We start from the raw sequence: 12,598 nt of genomic DNA on the forward strand, positions 1-12,598 counted from the left end.
TCGGGCCTACACACGACCGAACATGTATGCTGAAACTGGTCCGCGGACCAGTTTCAGCAGACATGTTCGGTCGTCTGTACGGGGCCTGAAACACGTCAGGGTGGTTGTGGGATGTTGGACAGGGCCAGATTCAGGTACCTCGGCGCATATATAAGGCCGGCGTAGCGTATCTCAGATACGCTACGCCGCCATAACTTACAGTGTATTTTCCATATCCACAAAGAATTTGCACCGTAAGTTACGGCGGCGTAGTGTAACTGTGTCTGTGTAAGGGCGCGCAATTCAAATGGCTAAGATGTGGGCGTGTTTTATGGTAATTCATCTTGACCTCACGTAAATTACGTTTTTTTTTAACGCGCATGTACCGTCCATGGGGGAATCCCAGTGCGCATGCTCGAAATCACGTCGCAAATAGTCAATGCTTTCGACGTGAACGTAATTTACGCAAAGCCCTATTCGCGAACGTTTTACGCAAACGACGTGAACGACGGAAAATTCGACGCTGGCCCGACGTCCATACTTAACATTGCGTACGCCTCATAGAGCAGGGGTAACGTTACGCCGAAAAAAGCCTTACGTAAACGACGTAAAAAAATGTGACAGGCGGACGTTCGCTTGTGGATCGCCGTATCTAGCTCATTTGCATACGCTACGCGGAAATCAACGGAAGCGCCACCTAGCGGCCAGCGTAAATATGCACCTAGGATCCGACGGCGTACTAAGACGTACGCCAGTCGGATCGAGCCCACATTCAGTCGTATCTTGTTTTGTCGATACAAAACAAAGATACGATGGGGCATCGTAGAAATTACGCGGCATATCAATAGATACGGCGGCGTAATTTCTTTGTGGATCTGGGCCATTGTGTATCTTGTGCTTTTTCGGAGCAGACAACCAAGGATATTGCCAGTGTTGTATGTAACGGCGTTTAAATAAACGCCGTTACCTAACGATGCCCCCTTTGAGGGTAACGAGTAATCTACCTAATTGACTGGATTAATGGCACTTCTGGGACAGTTAAAGGACAAAAATTTAAAAACCTATTGCAGGACAATTTTATGGTGCCGTTTATTGAGGCCCCAACTAGGAATGATGCCCTGTTGGACCTGATAATTTCAAACCATGCAGAGCTTATTACTAATGTTCAGATAAAGGAACACCTGGGTAGCAGTGATCATAACATGATTATTTTATTTAATGTTAACTATAAGCAAGAAATACATACAGGAAATATTAAAACACTAAATTTTAAGAGAGCAAATTTTCCAAGGATGAGGGCTGCTCTCCAGGACTTGGACTGGGAGGGACTATTGGCACAGATGAACACAGAACAGAAATGGGAATTCTTCAAAAAGACTGTGTGGAACCTCACTGCAAAGTATGTTCCCATGGGCAATAAGTTTAAAAGGCTAAAAATAAAACCTATGTGGCTCACGGTCAAAGTTAAAAAAGCTATAAACAATAAGAAAGTAGCTTTTAAAAAATATAAAAATGAAGGAACACTAGTGTTGTTTAAATGTTACAAAGAATATAACAGGATATGCAAAAAGGAAATCAAGGATGCAAAAATTCAAAACGAACGACAGATTGCAAAAGATAGTAGGACAAACCCCCAAAAATTCTTTAAATATATTAATAGTAAAAAGGTGAAGTCTGAGCATGTAGGCCCCTTACAAAATAATCTAGAGTGGGTGACTGGGGACAAAGAGAAGGCAAATTTATTAAATGTTTTCTTCAGCTCTGTGTATACAATGGAGCATGGGGGAGCTCATGTCCAAAATGGGGGTGGGAGTGACACAGCCCCAAATCCACAATGGCTCAAAAGTGATATGGTCCAGAAATATTTAGACAGAATAAAGGTGGATAAAGCACCTGGACCTGATGGCATCCATCCACGGATCCTAGGTGAGTTGAGCTCTGTCATTTCAAAGCCACTGTATCTAATATTTAGGGACTCATTAAAGACAGGAATAGTACCACTGGATTGGCGCAGGGCCAATGTGGTGCCCATATTTAAAAAGGGAACAAAGTCTTTACCAAGTAACTATAGACCTGTTAGTTTAACTTCTATAGTTGGGAAGATACTGGAACGTTTAATAAAAGACCACATGGATGAGTTCTTGCTGGAAAAAAACTATTTAAGCAGCAGACAACATGGATTCATGAAAGACAGAAGTTGTCAGACAAACCTGATTTCCTTTTATGAAGAGGTAAGTAAAACCCTGGACAGAGGCGTGGCTGTGGACGTGATATATTTGGATTTTGCAAAAGCGTTCGATACAGTTCCGCACACACGGCTCATGTGTAAGGTAAGGTCTACAGGATTGGATATATCAGTTTGTAAATGGATAGAAAACTGGCTGAAAGACAGAATTCAGAGAGTCGTGGTTAATGATTCTTACTCTGAATGGTCCAAGGTTATCAGCGGTGTACCCCAAGGTTCAGTGCTGGGACCCTTACTTTTCAATATATTTATAAATGATATTGGGTCTGAGATCAAAAGTAACATTTCTGTCTTTGCAGATGACACCAAGCTATGCAGTGGAATAACGTCCTTACAGGATGTCTCCAATTTACAAGCCGACCTCAATGCTCTGTCTGATTGGGCGACTAAGTGTCAGATGAGGTTTAATGTAGATAAATGTAAAGTTATGCACTTGGGGGCTAAGAATATGCATGCATCATACATACTAGGGGGAGTACAACTGGGGGGGTCTGTAGTGGAGAAGGATCTGGGGGTTTTAGTTGATCATAAGCTCAATAATGGCATGCAATGCCAAGCTGCGGTTTCCAAAGCGAGCAAAGTCCTTTCTTGTATTAAGAGAGGTATGGACTCCAGAGACAGAGATATAATTTTGCCCCTGTACAAATCATTAGTAAGACCTCATCTGGAATATGCAGTTCAGTTTTGGGCACCAGTTCTCAAAAAGGATATAGGAGAACTGGAGAAAGTGCAGAGAAGAGCAACCAAACTGATAAGAGGCATGGAGGAGCTCAGCTATGAGGAAAGATTAGAGGAACTAAATTTATTCACTCTTGAGAAGAGGAGAATAAGGGGGGATATGATCAACATGTACAAATATATAAGAGGTCCATACAGTGAACTTGGTGTTGAGTTATTCACTTTACGGTCATCACTGAGGACAAGGGGGCACTCTTTACGTCTAGAGGAAAAGAGATTTCACCTCCAAATACGGAAAGGTTTTTTCACAGTAAGAGCTGTGAAAATGTGGAACAGACTCCCTCCAGAGGTGGTTCTGGCCAGCTCAGTAGATTGCTTTAAGAAAGGTCTGGATTCTTTCCTAAATGTACAGAATATAACTGAGTACTAAGATTTGTAGGTATAGTTGATCCAGGGTAAATCCGATTGCCTCTCGGGGGATCAGGAAGGAATTTTTTCCCCTGCTGTAGCAAATTGGATCATGCTCCGCTGGGGTTTTTTGCCTTCCTCTGGATCAACTGTGGGTATGGAGTTGGGTGTATAGGATTTTACTGTGTTTTTTTATTTTGTTTTTTGTGGTTGAACTGGATGGACTTGTGTCTTTTTTCAACCTGACTAACTATGTAACTATGTACTCCTCCCCTCTCGGCAACGCCGTTCCCATTACTTGGGCGGCGTTACCGAAATTACATTTACCGTAGCGGAATTTCGTTTTCATCCGAAAAATTAATTAATTTAGTTACTCCCGAAATTCATTTTTATTTATTTTGTTTCGTTATAAATTGCATTCGTCCAAATATCCGAATTAATTAAGGTCGAATCTGTCAATTGAAGGCTTATGGTTTCTGTCGAATGTTCTAAGAAGATTCAACGGAGCAGCTAAACTGTATGATGCCGCAATCATACATTTCCAGTCGAATGTTCCGCCTACAAGCTATAGAAGAATTTTAATGTTGTATGACACTAGTAATAATTATATTTATGAATTATTATTACTAGTCAACTAACATTCAAATTCTTCTATAGCCTATGGGCAGAGCATTTGACCGAAAATTTATGATTGCAGCGTCGTACAGTTTAGCTGCTTGTCGAATCTTCTTAGAACTTTCGACATACACCATAAGTCTTCAATGACAGATTCGACATTTGTATGTTTTTCTTCGTCGAATCTTTGTCGTTCATGTCGAATGGTCTACCCCAACACTGTCTCTATAATGTCTAATCCTTTCTCTCTATGTCGAATCTTTCCTCTCTATGTAGAATAATCTTGGACTAATAGAGTTAAGGTTAGGCACATTCGACCACAGGTTTGATTGACACAGATTACTATTGTCACAGTCATGTCAAATCTCCTATCTCTATCGAACTGTTGTAGCAACGAAAATGAAAATAAAGCATTTTTTTATGTCGGATCTTTCGGATTCTGAGCATTAGTTTTCATTTGTTAAAACGATAACGAAAATGCCAGAAATTCGGACAAAAATGCATTCGGACGAAAACAAATGTACATGTCTAAAAAAATAATACATACTCAGTCTTAGACCTATGCATGCATTTAGTCACCACACATACATGGCAAATAAGAAATAACTGTTGGCCTTATATAACACAATTTACATACTGAAGTTTATACATGTATAATGAGTAATACATTTTTACCTTTTCCATGAAGAATTGCCCTTAAAAAGCCAGCCACAGGACGACCTGATAACTCCTCAGAATGAGACACAATGCCATCTTTTACAGCTCTGCAGCCATTTAGCACCACCAGTGGAGTCTCACCAAGCCACAACGTATAGATATTACCATGGAGTTTAGCAAGCTGTGAATGAGAATAATATTTTTTTATTAACCACTTGACCTCTGGAAAATTTACCCTCCTTCATGGTCAGGTCATTTTTTGCGATACAGCACTGCGTTACTTTAACTGACAATTGCACGGACATGCAACGCTATACCCAAATAATATTTATGTAAAATGTAGCTTTCATTTGATGGTATTTGATCACAACTGGGTTTTGTTATTTTTTGTGCTATAACTGAAAATAAAAGACAGACAATTTTGAAAAAAAAAACAACAATATTTTTTACTTTCTGCTATAAAAACTATCCAATAAAAAAATATATATATAATTTCTTCATAAATTTAGGCCAAAATGTATTCTGCTAAACATGTTTGATAAAAAAAAAAAAAAAACAACAAGCATATATTAATTGGTTTGCGTAAAAGTTACAGGGTCTGCTAACTATGGTATATATTGGCATTTTTTTTAATACTAGTATTGCGGCAAACAATTGGACACTAACTGACACTTTTGACATTTTGTGAGAACCAGTGACACTAATACAGTGATAAAAATATACACTGTCACTGTACTAATGACACTGGCTGAGAAGGGATTAAACATCTAGGGTGATCAAAGGGTTAACTGGGTGCCTAGCCAGTGTTTTTGTGTAAACTGTGTGCTGCTTTTACTAAGGAACGTGGTGGATTTTATTTCCTGCTTTGCAGGAACACAGAATCCATCATGTTCCCCCCTGTCATTTACACAGGCAGAGCTTGGTATCTGTGTCTCTGCTCAATGATTGGCGGGTGCCGGTAGACATCTGTTTGCTTTGTTAGCAGTAGCTTGGCATTGCATGCCATTGCTGAGCCTATCATCTAGGACCCCCAGGTCCTTTTCCATTCTTGATTCCCCCAGAGGTTCTCCCCCAATGAGTAGATTGCATACATATTTTTGCCACCCAAATGCATTATTTAAAATTTTTCCACATTAAACCTTTTTTGCCATGTAGTTGCCCACCATATAAATGTGTACAGATCTACTTGCAAGGTTTCCACATCCTGCGGAGAAATTATTGCTCTGCTTCGCTTAGTATCGTCCGCAAATACAGAGATTGAACTGTTTACCCCATTCTCCAGGACGTTTCTGAACAAATAAAATAGGATTGGTCCCAAGACAGAACCCTGGGGGACCCCACTTTCCACCCCTGACCATTCTGAGTACCTTTTTCTTTACTAACCTCTGAACTCGCCCTTGTAGCCAGTTTTCAATCCATGTACTCACCCTACTGTCCATGCCAACAGACTTCACAATAAACATTTATTGGGAACTGTGTCAAATGCTTTTGCAAAATCCAGATCCACCACATCCACAGGCCTTCCTTTATCTAGATGGCAGCTCACCTCCTCATAAAAGGCTAATAGATTGGTTTGGTAGGAACGATTCTTCATGAATCCATGCTGATTACTACTAATGATACCATTTTCATTACTAAAATCTTGTATATAGTGCCTTATCACCCCCTTCAAGAGCTAGCATACTATTGATGTTAGGCTAACTGGTCTGTAATTCCCAGGGATGTATTTTGGCCATTTTTTTATTTTGGCGCTACATTGGCTTTTCTCCAATCAGCTGGTACCATTCCAGTCAGTAGACTGTCAGTAAAAATTAGGAACAATAGTCTGGCAATTACTTGACTAAGTTCCCTAAGGACCCTTGGGTGCAAGCCATCTGGTCCCGGTGACTTATTAATGTTAAGTTTTTCAAGTCTATTCCTAATTCTGTCCTCTGTTAGCCGTGACGGTGTTTCTGTGATGTGTCATGAGAATAAACATTGCAGTTTTGGTTACTAAAGCCCCCCGATTCCCTTGTGGAGACAGAGGAGAAGAATAAATTCAATACCTTCGCCATCTCACTATCCTTTGTAACCAGATTCCCTTCCTCAATCCTTATGGGGCCAATATGGTCTGTCCTCCCTCTTTTACTGTTTATATACTTAAAGAATTTCTTGGGATTTTTTTTTGTTCTCCTCCACTATGTGTCTTTCGTGTTCTATCTTAGCCGCCCTAATTGCACCCTTACATTTCTTGTTGCATTCTTTTTGCATTTCTTTGTGAGCCTCATTTAAGTACTGTGAGTAAACCATACATAGTGTGAAAATAGCATTGACAAGGTACATGAGCAGTTTTAGTAAAACAGTTATTTTTGTAAAAAAAAGACAAACCATGGTCATAAAAGGTAATAGTTGTAAGTTCTCCTGGCAATGTTGTAGTTTGTCCCAAACCCTATCACTGTTACTTTTGCATGTAAAATAGAAACTTAGAATTTACATGCTGAATACTTTCATTAAAATATATTGAGGGCATACAGAATTTTACAGATTTTTACAGAACCTTTCTGTCTCCATCATCATTTAAAAGGACACACTAGGCTGCTTACCAAATCTCTACACCTCACGTTAAAGTGGTTGTAAAGACAAAAATATTTTCCTCTTAAATTAAAGTCTGACAGTAGCTGATAAAGTAAAAAGTAATGTTTTGCATTATAACTAGTTTGATACCTGTTGAAATCAAGCTGTTTTATTCACCTCCGTCAATCATGAATCGTTATTCTCACTGACTTCCTGGTTTGCGGTGCGCATTCATTCTTGCTACATCACGGCCTAATGGGAACTACAGTTCCCATTAGGCTTAGCCTCCATGTCTGTGAGGGATAAGAGAGCATCTTCACGCAGGGCTGTAGTCATAGGGAGGGGGTGAGCACGTCTGCTTTCCACCATGCAAAACAGCTAAGGTGCCGGTGGAAAGCAAGAAGAGGAGAGACAGGAAATGGCATTTTCAAACCTGGATTACTGTATTTTGAAGGTCAAAAGGAAAAACGAGGTAAGTGATATTTAAATGCTCTAGCTTACAGCAATCAATTGATCTAATAAAAAACGAACCTTTAGGGTTCCTTTAAGGAGGTTGAATAAAGCATGAGTAGAAGTAATAGCCTAGAACATGATCAAACTCTCCACGCCCCTCAAAGTAAGTTTTGGTACTGTGTGTATGGTACCGTAAGTGTGTGTGTTCTTCTCTCACAATTCACAGCCATGCAAGGAAAAGAGAAAGAAAGGGGCCCTGTATTGTGCAGGCTACTAACTTCATGTTTGTATATGAAATATTCTTTTGACTTAATATGAACTATCCATTTTCATTAGGAATATATTTTGTTTTCTTCAGTATTCCTACCTATATACTTTCTACCTGCCACCAGATGTGGATTGTGACTGCATTGGTGGTATCACTGGTCCATTGAGCACAGAGGTAGGCCTCGGTGCAGTGGTGAGTTCCAAGTGAGGAGAGGAGAGTGGTGATGTGGGGCGGCCAGTGAGAGATGATGTCATCTCTCTGCTCCCCGCGGCACCTCTGATATTGAAGAAGCCCTGCTGTGAGGGCAGACGAGCGGTGATGCGGGGTGGGTGGAGAAAGATCATGTAATCTCTCTGCTCTCTGCCGCACCCCCGACATTGAATCGGCCAGGCTGTGTGAGTGGAAGAGTGGTTATGCAGGGTGGGCGGAGAGAGATGTCATCTCTCTGCTCCCCGCCAAACATCTGACAGTGCAGCCTTCGTGGCCCGGCTGCAGAGAGGCTACGGCATACTAAGAGCAGGAGAGAGCAGAGTGACAGAGAGAGGAACTCATTGGGCTGCCGCTTCATCTTTCACCGTCCATCGCAAGTTAGGGAAGGTACAGGACTAGTAAGTCTTACTTTACTGTAGCAGAGACAAATCAGGTCTGCCCTGTCAAACAAGGTTGTTTTGTGTGGCAGATCTATGTAAATTAGCTTTGGCGGGCAGCGAACAGGAGGAAATATACACTGAGCCACACCGCAAGTGATTCAACAGGAGCTGGTCAGGTCCTTGCAGTACTGATCCCCTTTAAACCACATGTTTGGAAAGCGAACCTGCAGTGTCTGTATCATTATATACGACACCAAGTGCAGAGAGGACATGCGAATGAAGACAGCCCGGAGCGGTGTTTGTTCTCAGTGGTAAAGTACCTAAGCCATATCTAGAAACATATGCATTAGACTTTGATATGCCCATGGCTTAAACCTTCAGCCCCCTCTTGTCATCTACTCCTCTTCCCTTGCATAATTGACAGTCCTCTGCTGACCAGCACAGTGCTTGTACTGTTCCCACCGATGTGGAGGATGACATTCCACCTATCAGCTCAATTAAATCAATCTGCATAGATAGTGATGAATAACAGCAAGTGTACAAAATGCCTGTGATGTAGTCTCTGTCAGTGAAGGCATGGCTGTGCAGCAGGAATCGCACGGCACACGTGCGCCTGTCACCAAAGTTGGCGCCAAAGGGGCTATTTAAAGTGAGTGCACCAAAGACTCTTTGCTGTTTTGTCTGCAGCTTCTGTGTGTCCTGAAACCTGTTACCTGTGCTGACCTCTGATCTCTGACCCGGCTTGCTCTCACTAACCCTGTCTGCTTGATACCCTGACTTCGGCTTGCTTTTGGACTTCTCTTCTGCCTGCTGCTCTTTCTGATCCGCCAGAACGTCTCCAACCCAGCCTGCCTGACTCCGCATCTGCTCCTTCAGCCTGCCATACTGATACTGGACTGATCCTAGGTACTCCTGCATCACCGTGCTTCTGTGGCTACTGTCTCAACCTCAGGGGCCCACAAGCCGGCAAAAGAGGCTCTCCTCTACACATCAGGCTCACAATCCAGGTACTATAATGACATTTCATTATCGTATCTGGATGTCCAAGAGATCCCAGTGACATTCACAATGTGTTCCGTCATTGTTGTTATCAGTGGCATGTACTAGCGAGGCTTACATGCAGTCATGACCCTGCTGTATGGATAAGTAAATCTCTCTTCACCTTGAATATTCCACAGACTTTCCCCCCACATGATTCCTGTGATACTTCCATCATCCCATTTAGCTTCTGGGAAAGAAAGGTTCCACTATCCCTTCAACACCCCCGGGGTAATGCACAGACCTGATGTCATATCATTACACACACATTGTTGTATTTAAATATCCATGCATTCGATTATTATCTCTTGATATCCTGCCTGTGCATTATATTAGGTGCCCAGACGTTTTGTGATTTATTTGTATTTATGTTATCATGTTACATGTCTGTCCATGTCTGTTGTCCTTTGATGAAGCACCTTATTCAGGTACTGTTTTTTCTTAAGGTGACACTGTGAAGCTGCAACTTACAGCAGAGTGTAGCACATTGTTGCTTTTACTGTTTGCCAATAAAATATATTTTGTGTTTAGATACCACTCTTGTACTGCTGTTTTGATACCAATAGTAACCGCTATGCTTTCCCAATGATCCTCATTGGGATACCCTCTTTTTTGTCTATGGAAATTAGGCCTGGTTGGACAGAAATAGAAATTCTTTGGTAGGTAAAACAGTTCTCATATATTGTACTAATATATTTTTATGTAGGTACAGTATTTCATCTGTGTAGTTAGTTATTTGCCTGGAGTTCAGATTTAGGTCATTCAACCAATTTCAAAATTTTGGGTTTAATGAGAACTTGATCGCTACCTGGCATTGATGTTATAGTTGGAAATGTTTGCCTTTCAATTGAGCTACGTATGTTACAACCTAATATTTTAATATATATGTAGCGCCCTGCTACTTTTATAGCTGGTGCTGCATTAAATTAAGAGGGTGGTCAGAGATTTAGTTGCCTCTGACCATGTTATTTTTGGCAAACTTGGGCCTCTGTTCCAGCCATGGCTGTGTGAGTGACCACTATTGTTTTCTGGGGTGCCTGTACCACCCCAGGCCAAGGGTGGCAGCAGTCAAGTCAAGGTGCATTGTGTGTTTTTCCTCAGCATCCAATCAGTGAGGTTTTGTCGCCTCGTTGTGCATGCTGGGGGAGAGTATTTAAGGGACAGACGTCATTAGTTCTGGGTTGACGTCGTTGTGAGGCAGTCCCTGGCTGTCGTCCCACCATCCCCCGTGTGTGGCCCTCATGGCCGGGGGTGCGTGTTCAAGTGTTCCTGGCTCCGGGACCACGTTGGTCCGGGGTACTAATCTAGTGTGTAGACCTGGTATTCAGACTGGGTCTACAGTTGCAGAGTGGTCCTGTGCTGTCCGTCCTGAGGGAGGAAGCCGCCTGATGACGAACCTATCTGGGGGAGTACCGAGCATGAGGCTGGTATCTCAGGAGAGGCCTTGAACTACATCGAAGGACGCACCATTACTGTAGGGCTGAATGATGGTTGCCTGTCAGTTGTGAATTACCAAAGTTTGTTCAAGAGAGATCCGGGTGTTTAATCCAGTATTGAGAAGTATTCTGGACCGAATACATCTCCATCTTTGGGAAGGTCTGTGGCAGAGACTTTGCTAAAGTTCTGTGTGATACTCTGGCTGCTAGGCTGGTGAGAGAGGCCTATCCAGGTGCACAATACCCACTCTGGCCAGAGTGGCGACGAAAGTTTATTGCTGGAAGCAGGATTGTTTCCGAAGTTATACACCTGAACCTACTTCTACTATCCCTTCTACCTCTTCAACTCTACTATTTTACCCTGTTGGGTAATAAAGCACAGAAAAAGACATCTAAAGTGTGGACATTGCAGTTCTTCTCAGCTCTCATCTTGTACCCTAGATGGCGGAGGAATAGAGGGTTACATGCCACCCAAAACAAACCAGCAGCTCCTTTGGGGGTAGTGCTACATATACATCTGTTGATAAAAAGGAGCCCTGAATATCAACAAAAATCCAAAATGATTAACTCTGTTTCAGCCAAGTTTGGGGTAGGAGTTAAGAAATCTTAGGTAAAAGACATGCTGCACTAAAACAGAGCAACTTGCTTTATTAGGTAAAGTTACCTAATAACAGAACAACTACAAAGATACGTAATACTGAATATATTCAGTAACACAAAATAATAAAGTAAAAAAATAGTACAGCATGATTGATGATGATAAAACACATTAAGCAAATTGATGTGGGAATGAAATGCCTTTCTAAATATTCTACGGTATACTGCACATGTATTGTTATAGAACAAAGCCATATTTCTATATTTTCACATAAAAAAAAAACAGATTAGACACAGCATGTGAATATTTTGGAAAATAGTTATTGTGCCTTGTAATAGATTTAATATCAGTACATACCTTTATAAGCGTCTCTGGATGGATTTGGAAGTTTAGTGTCCACAAATTCCCTATTAAAGGTACAGGGATAGGTCCAGGAGGAAGGTTTCTTGCTGCCCATATAATTTTTAGATATTTAAAAATGATGACACATAGCAGCAAGAGTAATAACCCCTCATAGAGATTCCACATGCCTGGCAGACCTGGTTTCTTACAATGATTTCTATGCACTATTTCTTCCTATTAGGAGTTCCCACCTGTCTCAGCTAACCTGTTCTCCACTGAACTTTGTATACATGCTGATCTTTTTCACTGTTTGCTTTTACTTGGATACCGATTATTTAACCCATACAACGTGAACTATGTGCTTTGTTCTAAAAGTACAACTTATTGGCTATATTAGAAGCTGCAGACAATCTCTACAGTTCTACGAGGCCATGTTTAGAGGGCTTTTATACAGGCCAAAAAATTCTTCTGTGATCGCTAGCATTCATGTCATTAGACAGTCATTTTAATGCTACACAATTTTCATTTTGAGAGAAAGAAAGTTTTTAAATAGTTGATCTGACCTGACAAATAAAATGGAAACTAAATGATATCCTTATTCTTCATAAAATACACATCTGCTACTCAATGGCCCTGTAATTTGTTTTACATTGAGTCTTTTCTTATTGTGTTTTTCTGCCTCTTTGCAACATCTTCCTTTTCCCCCTCACTTCCTTTTCTTTGAAAAAAGAAGTGGAC

General features: G+C 41.2%; 1 protein-coding gene across 1 annotated transcript in view; it reads right to left on the reverse strand.

The window, feature by feature from the left end:
• The window catches only part of LOC120943606 (cytochrome P450 2J6-like), a 32,694-nt gene extending 20,531 nt beyond the window's left edge, over positions 1 to 12,163 (reverse strand). Inside the window, exons 1-2 of the mRNA XM_040356991.1 lie at positions 11,876 to 12,163; positions 4,601 to 4,763 (exon numbers count right to left, since the gene is read on the reverse strand). Of these exons, the coding sequence (XP_040212925.1) occupies positions 4,601 to 4,763; positions 11,876 to 12,046 (334 nt within the window). The 5' untranslated portion in view covers positions 12,047 to 12,163. The remainder of the gene's footprint in view (positions 1 to 4,600; positions 4,764 to 11,875) is intronic.
• Between the last annotated feature and the right edge of the window lie 435 nt (positions 12,164 to 12,598).

This window comes from Rana temporaria, chromosome 1 (genome assembly GCF_905171775.1).
Source record: "Rana temporaria chromosome 1, aRanTem1.1, whole genome shotgun sequence".
NCBI lineage: Eukaryota > Metazoa > Chordata > Amphibia > Anura > Ranidae > Rana > Rana temporaria.